Source organism: Amphiprion ocellaris, chromosome 12 (genome assembly GCF_022539595.1).
Source record: "Amphiprion ocellaris isolate individual 3 ecotype Okinawa chromosome 12, ASM2253959v1, whole genome shotgun sequence".
Classification (NCBI taxonomy): Eukaryota; Metazoa; Chordata; class Actinopteri; family Pomacentridae; genus Amphiprion; species Amphiprion ocellaris.
The window spans coordinates 7,670,533-7,685,974 of record NC_072777.1 but is presented as its reverse complement, the minus strand read 5'-3'; the positions used below and the strand labels follow the sequence as shown (position 1 = coordinate 7,685,974).

Below are 15,442 nucleotides of genomic sequence, written 5' to 3'. Positions count from 1 at the left end.
ATACAGTTTAAACTGGTGAGTTCTATGAAGGTTCACACCCTGTAAAGTCGTCCTTGTCAAAACCCGGGGTCAACATTTTCCACAGTGCAACTCCAACACCAAGAGTTTTTTCAGAAATGTGGGTTTATTATATGAATATGTAGTCCGGAGTCTTCACCCTGCAGCACAAATGAGCTCCAACGACTCTCTCGCGGCTTTATTCTGTGTTGCTTTTCACAGACCCCACAGAACTCCCCAACACTTGGAAATACATTTTTTGAGCTTAAAATTGGTGGAGCTCACCTTGTGTGTGATACAGCAGAGTGCTGTTCACATCTTGTTTCCTACGAACAGTCAGTGTTTGATACTTTTAATCATGACTACAATGTTTCTGAGACAAACAAGCTGTAAGGCACTTTCAAAAAAAGCCTCTAGAAGGTCAAAAACAAACTGAAAAAAAAAAAAGCAAATTCACCCAACAGAGCAGTGTTCTGGTCTCCCTGCAGAGATCTTGGCAGGCACCGGAAACTAGATACCACAAAGGAGAAGAAACCTTGCATAGATACAAACATATTCATCACTCAGAGAAGAGCTGGACGATACTGTCTGACTCTCCCATATAAGGACAAAAGAACAGGAACACATGACAAATATTAAATGTTGTTCATCAACAGTTCAGTGAAATATACAGCCAAGGCTAAAGGAGAACATTTCTGTTAATACTTCTAAAAACACGTGATCAGATAAGGTGACACAACCCAGCAAGCACCACTCAGACCCAAATCAGTCCCACTTGGAGGAAAATAGTTTTATTTTTAATACGTGATTATTAATTCTTTACATAGTTTGTCATGTTTGTGAGTAACATAAAGGGACTACATCTGTCATTGTGTTATATAATCTTGTCATGCATGATGTAGTTAAGCTGAACCTTGAATTTTGAACAAGAAAGATGCATTTAAGCAACATATATACAATGGGACAATGATATTGGTGAGCATATTAATTATGCATTCATTATGCACACAGCCTGCATAATATTTTAAAACTGTTACTTTCATTAGAACATTCTCATAATTATGTTCAGTAACCATTGTTATTAACCAGCTACACACAACCGCTTAACCTGACTGCGGTTGTTAGGTTTAGTAAAGTCAGAACTTGCTTTTTATACAGGCTCCAACTGCAGGGTGAATCTAGGACTGATCAGACACCCGCGAGACAGATAACAATCTGAACTATAAACGTTAAGTTTGAAGGACATTTCTGGATGCAAACTCATTTAGACTATCTACCTGATTGCTGATTCAGATTTGATATAACCAGCAGCAAACAAACAGCAGAGAGGACGTCCTGCTGCTCTCATAGGGTTTCCTGACGTACATGTAGGTGAAAAACACTGAAGTGAACAGAGATCAGACTTGCAGTACTTTTACCAATGAGAAATGTTCAGCCTGAGGTGCTGCTGCTGGTGGAGTCGTCATGCACTGCCAGCGACACACTGATCACCCGACAAAAGCTGCCACTGATACAGTACCACACTTAATGATTCATACAGTGACATCTTCTTCTTCCAGGGTATTTGTGAGTCAGATGGTGAATAAATTCCAAGATGAAAAAGACTTCCTGCCACTGTTTCTGAGTAGTGAGACTCTAAAGCACTGTATCAGTTACTTACACAAATAACCAACACTTTCTCAACTTGCTCTCAAAAGCTGACACACTACTATTAAACTGTTTGCATCTCTCTATTGTTTCTCTCCTTTCCCCAGCCCATTTTTTGAGTCGATCTATACTTCATTTTTTCTTCTATCACTGCCCACGAGACACAGCTGGCTTTGTTGTCCTGTCAGCCGACAGAAGTTAAAAGGAATCTGTCTCCAGCTGGTTGATGGATGCAGAATAATATTTGACGGCAGCTTTTTTCCAAAGTGCATAATGGGAGACTTCATCATGTGTGATACAGAATGTGCATTTTCTCTCCAAACCAACAGGATAACAAGTGCACAAATGAAGAAGTGCTTTCTCTGGATTTTGGCAATTTTCAGTGTTTGGAGCGTAATAGAAAAATGACAGCTTGATGGCTCGCTGCACCGCCGCCACCTCAGGTGTCGATCCGTCTTAAACGTGCCTCTAATGGGAGCTGGCAGCCCAGAAGTCCCAGGTGGCTTTGGAGGCTCAGTAACAAGGCCACGGCAGTTAGCTGCTCTTCTTGGGAACTCTGATGAGAAATTACAGAGGTTTGAATACACTCACAGCTATTAGAGCAGCTACAGGTGTGTGTGGCGACCACATACATGCACAGATTCACACACACACACAAGGAGATAAATATATGCAAAGAAATTAAAGGTAAGAAAGTATGAAATGCACACATACACATTCATGCACACAAACTCGCATAATCCAGCCTTCCAGATGAGCTGTGGCCTGGAGCTGCAGGTGTCTAAGAGGATCCTGGGAAAAATGCCAAACTCTGCCCGACCGCTGGCAGCAAACCAGAGCAAGCACAAATCAGCCACATCCAGTCTGGAACCCGGAGATGATCCCTGCTCTGCAATCAGCAGAGTTTGCTGTCGGTCAACTTTTTTTTTTTTTTTTTTTAATTTACTGTTTTTAAGGCACGGCTCAGACAAGGTGCGACTCTGCCGCTGACTCCTGTTAAACTAAAGGATGATGAGCTGGAAAACCACATCTGCTCTTCTCTTAGCTTAATGCATTTAATTAAAAGAGCCTTAATTGAGAAAAATTGTCTCCTGCAATTGTAATCCTCCGTGCAATATTTCACCAAACTCTCATCATCCTCTTATTGTGTGCAAATGACTTTTTGATGGCGCCGCATCAGGTGAGCGTCCAGAGATCTCAGAGAATCAGGAAACAGTAGATTGGCCAGATTTCTCCTCGTAGAGAGGAGACTCCTGCGGGGAATTTAAGAGCTCTCTTATCTCTGCTTGAGAGAACATCTGCTTTACTGTGTGTGTCTCATCAGAAAAGCAATAGACATTTGTGGAAATATGTCCACTCATCATGCACACCTGAAGTGACACTGATCTTCTCTTTAATCATATGAGCTGTAGGGAGTTAGAGGTCAACTCAAGCTAAAAAGCAAGAACAGAAATAAGTTAATATCGACCAATTCTACAAACATTGCAATATGTCCATGGAATATAAATCTATTTTCTGGGGCTCAATGTTAAATATATGTAAAAATATACAAGACATTTACAATGCATAGTCTAAGGCTATAATTTATCAGCACATCTATTAAATTCTCATAGTTGTAGAAGTTTTCATGGTAATGGAAGTCAGTGCACCTCAAGTGGGTAAAAGGAGGTCTGCAAAAGGAGTATTTTCAATATATTTCCATGATTATCTTAATTTGTCTTTCAGCATATACATAATGTCTGACTGGAAGCTGTGACTGAATTTAATTTTTATTCTAACCAAGTTCAGATTAAGGCCTCCTGGACTGTCTGGCATTAAAACTATGTCATTGGTGCACTTGTCAGTATGCATCAAGCAAAGCAGTGAAGTCCAAAGAGTGTTAACATTTTAAGGAAAAACTGAAAACTCAAAATATTTATTGATGATGCAAGAAAAGCTAAACTAAAAGTAAACTTCGAAAAACTGTCAGTTTCTCCATGACCTATGGCGCCCTGGAGGCAGCATGCTGGCATTATCAAAAAGTAAGTTAACATAACATGCTGTGGATGTGACAACAGGTGTCTGTGCTCATGCTAATGCTATGTGAGCAGAACATGCAGAGAGAGCAGTTCAGACAGCCGCAACCTTAAAACCACCTGCCTTATACTGTGTATTCCCATTTGTGCTGCAAAAACAGCTCTGACCCATTTGGTTATGCAGTCTTCAAGAACCCTAAAGGTGTCCTGTTTCATGTGGCACCAGGACAGAATATGCTTTAAGTTCTGTAGGTTGCAGAGTGAAATCTTCATGGTTCGGACTTGTTGCATTACAGCATGCTGATGCTCAATCCGATTGGCATCTAAGGATTTTGTAGGCCGGATCATAGCCTTGGGCTCTTGTTCATGTTTCTTAAGTTGTTCCTGAGCAGTTTTTGCAGAGTAGCAGGGAGCATTGTCCTGGCATGATGACTGCATCACTTCATCCATCTCTTTTCTCACCCTGATGCCCCCATCACTTTGGAACAGGGTAAATCTGGACTCATCAGATCACATGACCTTCTTCCATTGCTTCAGAGGTTAATCTTTACGCTACCTAGCAAGTTTTTGAAGTTTTTTCGGATTAGCCTTACTGATCAGTGGTTTTCTTAGAGCTACAGCTGTTTAGTCCCAATCCTTTGAGTTCCCTTCACATTGTGCGTGTAGAAATGCTCTTAGTTTCACTATTAAACATAGCTGTGAAAAAAATGAGAAGCTCCTCACTGCATCAGCTAGGGTTAAATAAGTTGTTGCAGCTGAAACGTATTCATCACTGCAGTAATTATCCAATGGAAGTCTCTTACCTATTTGTTTAGTTAAATCCAAGTGGCGACCTTTTTTGGGCTGGGCAGCGTATTTCATTACGTAAAACTCAACTGAAAGGTATTTTTAATTTTTGTTGACTAAAATTTAAAAATGTAATGATGGAGTTTAGACATATTCTGACTGTAGCACAAAAACTAAATACACCTGTAGTGCTAAAGGTCCAACAAGTGCACAGCAGGTTTACACTTTTAACAGCCAAAACAGCTCAGAATATCTTGAACCTGACGTGCTTCTTGGAACAAACATAAATCCCTCCGGTCTTTGTTTCACTGCAGCAGTTCACTGTGTCTCTCCTTCCAGTTCACTGCAGTGCAGTGAAGTTAAGCGATGCACTGACATATCAAACTAATGCAGGCGAAAGGAGGGAAAAATAACATCAACACCTGAAGGAGAATTATGTCCTGTACTCTGTGTGGCCTTTTGTGTCAACACTACATGCGCTCCAGAGCTGACTCTGTTTCTCCGTGTTCAGGGTGAGAATTAACTTCATTTCTGCTCATGAACTGCAACTATAATAGATTTTTAAATATAACAACACAGCGGAAGAACATCATTTATCAGCTGCTCTCCTGTTGGAAATGTGGCTCCGAAAGCATTAAAAAAGTCGGGAGGACTGAATGTTTGACATCTGCAGCACACAGAAAGGCACTTTGAAAAAAACCTTGTTGACATTTTTCTGTGTTTGTGTTGAATTGAACTCTGATGTGCAGAGATGGATGATCTGTGTAAAGTGCATTTGACTGACATACGTGACCTTTTCATGTGTCTCAGGCAATCGTCAAGCATCCGCATGACAAGGTCAGGCTCCTCATTCTCCTCCTTCATCCATCTCTCTCAGTGCTTCCATCATTTCGGAAGAAGCTTTTAGCATTCAGATCCCAGTAGGAGTCAAGATGTCACTTCTGTCAAGGCCGATACATTTTCCCACCAGAATAAGTGATTATGGGTGTAAAACAACTGCTGGGTGTATTTACTGCGTGGATCTATTATTCTTGCATGATGGATTTTGAAGCCATTTGTTGCTTCGCACTTCAGGATTTTATTCTGCTTTATTTAAAACCAGCAAAAGACTGAGCAAAAAAACAACATAAATTGAATAAAATGTCTGAATATGACAATGCCTGACAGAAAACCACTATCTGAGCTTTTCATTGCCAAGTAAGCAATTTTTTTCTTTTATCCAATAACTTGCCATGTGGTTTTTTTTTTGGGTCTTATAAAAGTTTTCCACTGGTGATTATTAAAATGATCATTACAGCATTTATAATCTGCTTCTAAGTGATCTAAATACTGTCTCATGGTTTTATTTGGGTCCTTTAAGTATGATTGCATGTAATTATATCAGATATCAGCACAATATAGTAATAATAAAAAACTGTTTCTCAGTACTGGTTTAGTATCAGCCAAGAATAGGCAGACAAGGACAGGTCAACATCAGTAAATTCACTGATTTAAATCCATATATGTATTTTCTGTGCACGAGTTTATGGAGCTCAAAACATCAGTTTAAAAAAAACAGAACAAGGATAATCCAAATGCAGAACATTAAATTCAGGTTTGAGGAACAAAAAACAAGTTTTGCTTTAGTTAGTAATTAATAACTCAAACTCAAAATGGAAAAGGCTGCAACTACAATTAAAGCTGCAGTGATTATTTTATTTGTGGTCAACTATGGAAATAATCGCCAACTGTTCTGATCATAGATTAATTAGTTTGACAGTTTTCAAAAAGAAAACCTTCCAAAATTGTGTTGTGGACAAAACAAGACATTTGCCATCTTGGGCCTTGATAAACATTGATCAACATTTTACACCATTTTATGACATTTTATAGAACAAATGACTAATGAATTACTCAGAAAAATAATCAAAAGATTACTCAACCATGGGAATAAAATATCTTGGTTGTAGACATGCCATAAATATACAAGTAATCATACACAAGTGAAACTACAAAGAGCAAACAATCATACAAAGACAGAAGGTGAAACCAACAAAGACACATGGCTTGTTTGGTTAACCAAATAAAGTAGATCAAAACAGAAACCCTTAACAAAATGGTTTATGTCAATCAAATAATTTTACTCACAAAAAGGGAGCAAAGTTGTTCAGCTCTCAACATTAGTAGTCAGTGATCATCATGGTAATCAAAAGACCAGTTATGAGCCTTTTAATCTTTACTGCCATTTCATTAGCAGCATGTTGGTTGGTAGCATTTGAAAGCATCTCTCAGTTAATCATTAGCCTGGAGGCAGAAAGATCTAGGTTAGCTTAGACTAGTCTGATAGCAAATTACACATAAAGGTATTTTTTGATGTGACGCTGCTTTAATCGGAAGTTACACGAGGCAGCTTTCTGATCTGCCACCAGTTTGGTAGAAGCAGAAAAACATCTTGGCTATGATGGTGGAAAGATCACTATGAAGGTTAAAAGAAACAAACACTGACTGTTGAAAAGAAGCAGGATGAAACAGGATGTCAAGGCTGATTGCTCATGTCAAATTCTCACACTCTGTTGACCCATCCATCCACTTTGACGTCCTCCTGGAGGGTTTTTCACCTGCTCGATCTTATACAGGTTCTATCTGGAGCTTTAAATAAATCCCTGTCTCCTAAAAAACACACAATTAGATACACTACGCATTCACAAGTTTTGAAAGGAAGCCATACACACAGTTTCTTTCATGGCCACTGCAATGAAAAGTTTTTTTCCCTGAACACCTCTGTAGCTGCGATGCGATCATACCGAACATATCATCAAGACTGTAGAGGGGGAGAGATGGTGGTGTAAACCTGCTTCCATGCAGGATGTGGACACAAAACTCTGACAGCTTTGTACACCAACATAATCCACACAGCAATTACTTTTCCTCACAAATTTTTCCTCCAATTAATCAAAATGAAGCAGTTTAAAAACTTATTTTTAAGGGATAGTTGTTCAATAATGAGCCTCTGTGCAAAAAAACCCATTTCTGCATTGAGAACCACAAAAAAAGGCAGAAATAGAAACATCCTTACATGACGTTAGACTGCATTCTGCACCATGTTTGCATCACTGCTCAGCGCAGGATGTTCAGAGCCACAGTCTGTAGGTAGGAAAGGATTGATTTCTATCTTATACTGCAAGTAAAAGACTTCCTTTGCAGAATCTGTCATCCCTCCATCCTCTTTCGATCATCCCGCTGACTAGCTCTCATTGTTCCCTGTTGTATCTGCTCTTCCAGATGGAGACGAGGAAGCGTCTGGCCAAGATCGTGCTGGTGTTTGTGGGCCTGTTCGCCCTGTGCTGGTTCCCCAACCACGTGCTCTACATGTACCGCTCCTTCCACTACCACCAGATGGATCTGTCGCTGGCCCACCTCGTCATCACCCTGCTGGCCAGAGTCCTCAGCTTCTCCTCCTCCTGCGTCAACCCCTTCGCCCTCTACCTGCTCAGCGAGAGTTTCCGCAGGCACTTCAACAGGTCAGGCAACAATTGCGTCTTCGAGTCTTTGGTGGCTTCTACACATAACACGTTTGCAGAGTAATTTCACCAATAATGACAGCTTTGCATTCCCCGGGGCAACAATGGTCAATAAATGACACAGCACTTTATAACCAGCTCACTCAACTCAGATTGGAGCTTATGGATATTGTCTGACTTTTACTGCTAACATTACACTGGAACTTTTCTGTCATTGGTTGTATTTCTGCCAGTTTTCAGAGGACAGTGACCCAAACAGCCCACGGGAGATAAAGTGCAAAAAAACAAGTCTTTTACTTGAACAGAGAAGGATCATTTACAGGAAACAGGCAAAAGTCCAAAAACAGGCAAATAGTCAAACATGAGGAAACACACAAAGAACCAGAGACACATGAGAAATATCTGGAAAACTTCATCAGGATGCAACACAGACAATCATTCAGCTGCATGAAGAATAGCAGGGAGTATATAGAGCATATATACAAGAAGACTGAATGATTAATGAGAGGCTGAGCTCAAAACTGGTAGGAAACCAAGCAAAGTGCTGCATCCCTACAAAACCCAACTGTACTCCCCTAGTGAAACTGAAAATACATTGAAAGTAGCACCCCTTTCTAAAAGCTAATAATGCTTTACTAACAATAGGTTTCCACAATAATGTCATCCCTAAGTACGCCCTTGAACCTCAAACAGAACAACTGCCACAGCTAGATCCTTAAGAAGATAACTCAAGAGACACATGGGTGAGCTGATCACCACACAAAAACTGAGTTGGCAAGTCTTATGAAGCTAAGAGTGGGGCTTGATTGGAGACCAGGAGTCAGGTCTGGTCCAATCAGCCTTCAGCTCTGGTAAGGTAGGCGAGGCATTGAAGGCAGGGAAGATAGAGAGAGCCAGTCAGGGTGCAGGGGCTGGAATACGAGGCTGTATACAACGATTATTATTATTATTATTATTATTATTATTATTATTATTATTATTATTATTATTATTATTATTATTATTATTATTATTATTTAAAATCATTAGCATGAATATATTTTTAATGTTTATGTTGGATTTTTGTTAACAATCATCATCAGTCTCGATGTCAGTGCTTATGCTCCATATAAGTCACTTAGATTTGAAACTATACGTATATATAACATACATATGAGTTCGTTATCAATTATTTACAGAAAATCAACCTTTAATGAAGAAACTGGTTTTCAAATTTCAGTGCTCCAACTTCATCAGAAAGGTAGAAACACTCAGATGTGGACAAAATCTCTAGTTATTACTGTATTATTATGTAGATTTCTACGTACGTTTGCTGCTGAGCAGTGAAACTCAGTGTCCACACTGCAACTTACAGACTGACTGGACTCTCTACAGAGAAAATAGAACACTGTATTATCACTCAAATTAACTGTTGTCACCATAAAAGATGGACAGCGTGCAGAGGGTGAATGCTTGAACAACTCTATACTTGTCTATTGACTGTACCAATAAATGCAAATTTATGAGCTATGCATTCAGTGGGAGGATACAGATGAAAACCTCTGCAGATGACTGGGATTCTTCTCTGATAGGCTGTAGCTGCTCAGTACTGGCAGGGTGTTGCTGATGTTCCCTACTCTGTGCGCACAGACTACATTAAATTGCAATAGTAGACTAATCAAAACTTTCCAGAAGGCTGAACATTTGTAGAGCATTCAGAATTAGATTCGGGGAATGACTTTTTTTTTTTTTTCACTGTGAAGGGATTTCATAACTTTGCCAAAAAATGAAGTAATCATGGCCTTGTCATTTTCGAAAACTCCCTTTGAGTGCTCCCACTTCCACTAAACATTCTGAAACTTATCATTATTCTGCCGGAGCAGGATGGAAACCCTCTTCAGCTCTACAGGGCAACTCTGGCACAATCCTCCCAAAAAACTGTGACGCAGGGAGAAGCAGCAGTGCCAGGACGAGCTTTGTGCAGCTCATTTGGGTCAGATTTGCAGTCAAATCCTGACACCTCAGAAGCAGCAGAGAAGAAGTCGCAAAAATAAGAATGTGCCCTTGGGGAGCAATTATAGCAATTTGTCATTTAAAAATATTTCTACAACTCAAAATGAAGCACAAACTGAGCATTGAAATTTGTCCAAGTGTAAGGATTTCCATAATGTACAGAAATGTTTCCTCACCTTTTGCACCTGGAGAGCTAATTAACAGTCTTCTCTGGTTCTAAGGATTACGAGTTTGGGGAAAAAACTTACATACGTTTTGCACACACACTAAACTCTAAAACTTTTGTAGTTGATGTAATACAGACTTTACATCAAGGCTGCAATTAATAATGAATTGAAAACATAATGAGCGGATTGGGTACTCAGTTAATAAATAATTTGTTTAGTGATTAAGATGTCAGAAAATAGCAAAAAAAAAAAAAAAAAAATCTATTAACCTTCCCCAGATGCCTATAAACTACTTCCTTGACAGATTTCATTTTGCTACCATAGAACAATACGGAGAGTTGATCATTTTCAAATCCAAGAAGCCAGAAAAGATTCTCTTGGGATTCTGCTTTTAAAAAACACAATTATCAAAATAGCTGGAAGGTGTTGTTCAACCATATTATACTTGAAATTTGCAAATTGCTTTTTTTGTGCATATCTTCTCTTTTCAATATTTCCTACCAATTTGCGACAAAAAACAATGTCTTCATTTTAATCTACAATATTGTTTTTCCGGCAGGAAGTCAGTCCATGAGTCACCCATGTTTTTAATGTGAAGCATCAGGTCTGCATTAGCAGACAGCAAATACAGCCTCTACAGGAACATAAATTCTGGAAAAACCAAACCCAAATGGAACCTGCACATTGTGAGCTTTTCAAATTGTTGCTGCTTCATCGCATGTTGTAGCGCTAAGATTAAAAGTAGAAACTAATAGCGCAATAGGAAATGTTATCATGAGCAATTTCACAATGCTCACATTTAACCCAACACTACTGCAAATGCAGTAGCACACCAAGACACAGCAGTGTACCAGAATAAAGGGCAGAGAAGAAGATGGGACAAACAATGCATTGTTTAAAATATTTAAAAAATCGGCTTCATGAATGTTTTATTTGGAAGGAAATGCATTCAAGACATTGGCCTGGTCTCAAGGTTGCATACAAGGGATTCTGGTGTGAATGTAAACACTAGTTTGTTTACAAGACAGCTCCACTGGTCATCTTCATGTAGCGGTTCAGCTCAGTGGAGGTTGTCAACCATCAAAAGTTATTTAGTCAGAGGTCAGTGTGGTCACCACATGTGGTCAGGCAGTTTCACAGTCAGTACAGTTGATGATTGAGTCGGTGTGTTGAGCATTACACACACAGCATATCAGCAAACACGTTTCTGTTTTCTCATTATCTGATGTATGCTTGTTTCATCGTTTCTGATATATAGCATTATACCATAAAGTTAGAAAACTGGAAACCAGTAACGTAGGTGTTTTTTGCCACTATTATTTCATGTATTAATTTTTGAGCAACAATTGTGTCCATAAAAATGAACAAAAGAGCTTCTCAGTGAAAAATATGCAAGTTCATTTCAAATGTGTTTCATGCGGTATAGAAGAGAAGTGAGTACACACTTATGAAATAGCACTCAGTTGGTAAATGATTAAAAACTGTATCACCTTACAGTCATTTTTCTAAATAGAACAGTGCATTATTCTAGTGCAACAAGTCCACATAGACGGTATCTCCACAGATGTTAATGGGGCCATCTATAAATGTCATCTTCCCCAACACTTTTTCTACCTGTACGGTCCCATGTTGTCACACTCCCACCTCTGTCACTGGAACTATGCATGCAAAGAATAAATAAATAAAATAATGAACTGGATGGTCCGACCAATCATCAGTATCCCTGGGCAGCTATCAGCCCTTATTTTAGAGTGCACCATCCTGTAGACTAATACTCTTGTAAGCTCCGGTTAAATCTATTTATTTTCCATATTCCATTTCATTGAGTGCAATTTTTAATGATGAGGTTTGTTTTCTTTTCTGTCCTGCTACTTTGTTATTTCAGTTAATTTATTTTTCCTTTGACACACTTATTCAGACCTTTTTGCAAAGGACCAGAATGCATAAAGAGCCTGTTTGTGGTAGCACACTTTAAAGTGTCAGCTTATGTAAACAGAAACCAATGATTTATGCTCTTTATTTCCCTTTAGCTTGACTTTTATGTTATTATTATGCAGGTGCCAGGCATGCAGAATCTTAATACAGTTTTCCTCTCTTCTTCCTCCTCAGTCAGCTGCGATGTGGTCGAGGTCCCCGTCCTGAGCGCCAACCCAGCTACCTGCACAGCACCTCGCACATCCGCCTCACCTCGATCAAAAAGACCACACCCACCACCGCCATCTTGGCTCCGGCAGCCAACGGCAACCCCAACAGACAGGAAGTGGCTCTGTGAGGCAGCAGGCTGAGAGATTATCACTTTCACCTCATCCTGGGTGCTCTGTGATCACAGGACTTCTGCAGGAGACGTAATTTGGTGCACAGAGTAAACTGGGTGGGTAGTTGCTCCTGACCACTTGGACTTCATCCTACACCTTCAACTTGGCAACCAAACAAAAAGTGCCTCTTGGAAATTCAAGGTCAAAGGGAACCATAAAACCCTAAAGGGAAAATGTTTTACTTTTCTACAGTCACGGGCGTTGAAAGCTCATCGACAAAAGTGTCTTTGTGAAGATGGTGGAAGGAGTAAAGATCTAACATACGTTGATTCGAATGCTGAGAGGACCGACGGTCTTGTTGACAACTGACCACCACTAGCATGTCCGCTGTGAAAGCTTGTTTCTCTGTGCTTCTCTGCTGGAATGCTCACTGCTGATTGATCTAAAAAGCCATTTTCATCTATTTGGTCACTCTGTATTGATTTCACTGAGTGGGAAAATTTTACTTGCCTTTTTGTTTGCTGCTTCGTGATAAGTAAGATCAGAACATCCCCAGAATAAACATCCCAGAGAATGTTTGGGACCTACTGGAGACTTGACAGTTGTTACGGGATGGTGTCGGTCTTTTTCTCTGAACTCCTGCTACAGCTACTGTGGAGATGAATGGAATTAGTTTGTAGCAGTTTAACACTACCCAATGCCTTGTAAACCAAAATCTCACTGTGTGGAGAAAATCTGTTTCGTACATGTTTGGTTTGTGGCTCTGTTGTTTCCTGTATCCACCAGGTATAAAGGAGCTAATGGCATTAAACACATTATTATACGGTGCTACTGTAGCTCCAGCTTCTGTTGCTCTTGATGCCATCAGTAGAAGCACAGACGATGCTCCTCTAGCTTTGTGTGTCTTGTGGACCTGCAAGACTCCTATGACTCCTGCTTACAGCCTTGTGGTTCTGGAGGAACTGTTGCAAGTATCAGTCAGTATTTTGAATTCTCAAGGTGCAGCTGGCATTTGGAAAGTGTCCAGGATTATTACTGCAGCGTTGCATTTCTAAATTTTACCAACAGTGTAGTTCTGCTGGCATCATCAACCCTTGACACTCAGGCTTCATCGACATTCACGTTTTGAACTTGGCATTTAAGTGTAAACAGGAAGCAGCAGGTTGGTTGCTTAGTTCTAGAGCGACCCAATCAGGAAGCAAATGTGGCTGCCTGCATCATCATTTCCACATTTCCACTTCAATATTATGAATGGAGTTTCTGAAAGTCTTCACCTTTAAAGGATTTTCCATAAAGGTATGTTTGCTATGTTCAAAAGAACAGACTATGTTTTAAAGAAAATACCCCAAAACAAGGAAGTCTTGGGTGAAATAGAAAGTGGTCTAAACAAGCACTAAGCTAATGTGAGCCTAAAGCCCACCTGAAAACCAGTTACAGAGAAACATTACTGGTACCGTTACTGAACTAGTATGACTCATGGGATGTACGCTGTAGGTATAAGCCTTCCATTGGTCACTCATCTTTAGGCGGCCTTGTCCTCAACTTCCTCTAATTTTAAAATCCACTTCACTATAGCAGGAACACAAACACCCAGTCATTGACCTACCACTTTGAAAAATATCTTTTTTGATGACTTGGATTGTTCTATAAGGCAGCTCTGCAACATTCTTTCAGTGGGTTTTCCATTTTAATGACAGTGCTCGTCTCATTGTGTACAAATGTTCCACCAGAACTATTCCATCCATCACTATTTTGAAGGAACACTAAAACCATATCTTTCACTTAGCTCAACCCAAGACAATTGTGAATAGTTTTAAGAATTATAAATAAATTGGAGCATGTTTTTTTCTCCTTACAGCAGGAGCTTTTAATATGGATGAAGTATGTTTTCTAAATATTTGCTGAGAAATAACGACAATAACTGTATAATTTAGCTCTGATTACAGGGGAAATAGCAGTTTCCTTAAAACCAAGCAAATACTCATTTTTTATTGAACTGTTAATCACATCCCTGCCTCGGGACAAATCTTAGCGTTCTGGATAACTTTTGACCTGCTGTGTGCTTAACTAGAAGTCTCCTTGAGCTAAGCCAGCAATCATCTGCAATTAATTAACTGGAAGTGGATCAACTGAAAGCAGTCTCAATTTCCCCTAACTGTGATTAGTATCTAATTGCATTCCAGGAGTTAAAATTTTATTATAAACCTGTGAAATTCAGATTTACCCAAATGAACACTCAACAAGACTGTACTGCGTTTTATGAAAATATGATAACACGTTCATCTTAAAACTGAAGATTTTGGCACATCAGTGAACAACCACATTTTCCACAGGTAGCGCTCATTTTTTCACATAGTCTAACGATCCTTTTGCCAATATTTACTTGCAGTGAAGGCAAAATCACTTGTGCACCATGTGTTGAGAGAATCTAAATCCTCCAACCATCACTGCTCTCCAGCATCTGCTGCTCAGAGTTTTAAAAGGCCTCTCAGCTTTCAGAACTGCAGAAATCATGCAACAGTTCCTCTCCTTTGTAAAATGCGCCACCTAAGAATGTGAGGTTTTAAAGAGAGTGTCCTGGTGGATGCACAGACTAACAGAGACTGCATATGATTAGTGTCAACGCGTTGTGTTGCTGCTTTGGCATGAAGTGACAGGTGACAGAGTGTGTGTGCACAGACCGACGTGTATTCAAAAATGATGCTGTGACGTACTTTTGACAGCGTTTTTGATGTCGTTTATTTTCTTCTTTCAAATGTTTGATGTGTTCTTTTGATGTGCCCGGCATGCTTCACCTTTCTGTGTTAGAGAATTATGCTTGAATCTCATAAGCACTCATGTAATAAATGTTGGTACTAGACACACATTCGCCTGCATCTCTCAAACTGCAGCAGTTTTCCTATACTCTGATGGAAGTCAATTCTGTCTCTAAGGCAGCATTAAAGACTGACACGGGGCAGGTTTGAGGGCCGCATTACTGCTAATTGTCAACTTGGTCTCTCAGCTCTTTAAGCACACAGTCAAATATAAGTGGAGCTGGAATTACAGCAAATAAGTGGGTGTGAAAGCGTCTGACTGCATCT

At 39.7% G+C, this 15,442-nt stretch overlaps 1 protein-coding gene across 1 annotated transcript in view; it reads left to right on the top strand.

Moving 5' to 3' along the window:
* Nucleotides 1-15,225, top strand: part of nmbr (neuromedin B receptor) — a 74,206-nt gene extending 58,981 nt beyond the window's left edge. The window contains exons 4-5 of the mRNA XM_023288254.3: nucleotides 7,707-7,945; nucleotides 12,214-15,225. Of these exons, the coding sequence (XP_023144022.1) occupies nucleotides 7,707-7,945; nucleotides 12,214-12,376 (402 nt within the window). The 3' untranslated portion in view covers nucleotides 12,377-15,225. The remainder of the gene's footprint in view (nucleotides 1-7,706; nucleotides 7,946-12,213) is intronic.
* Nucleotides 15,226-15,442: the final 217 nt, after the last annotated feature.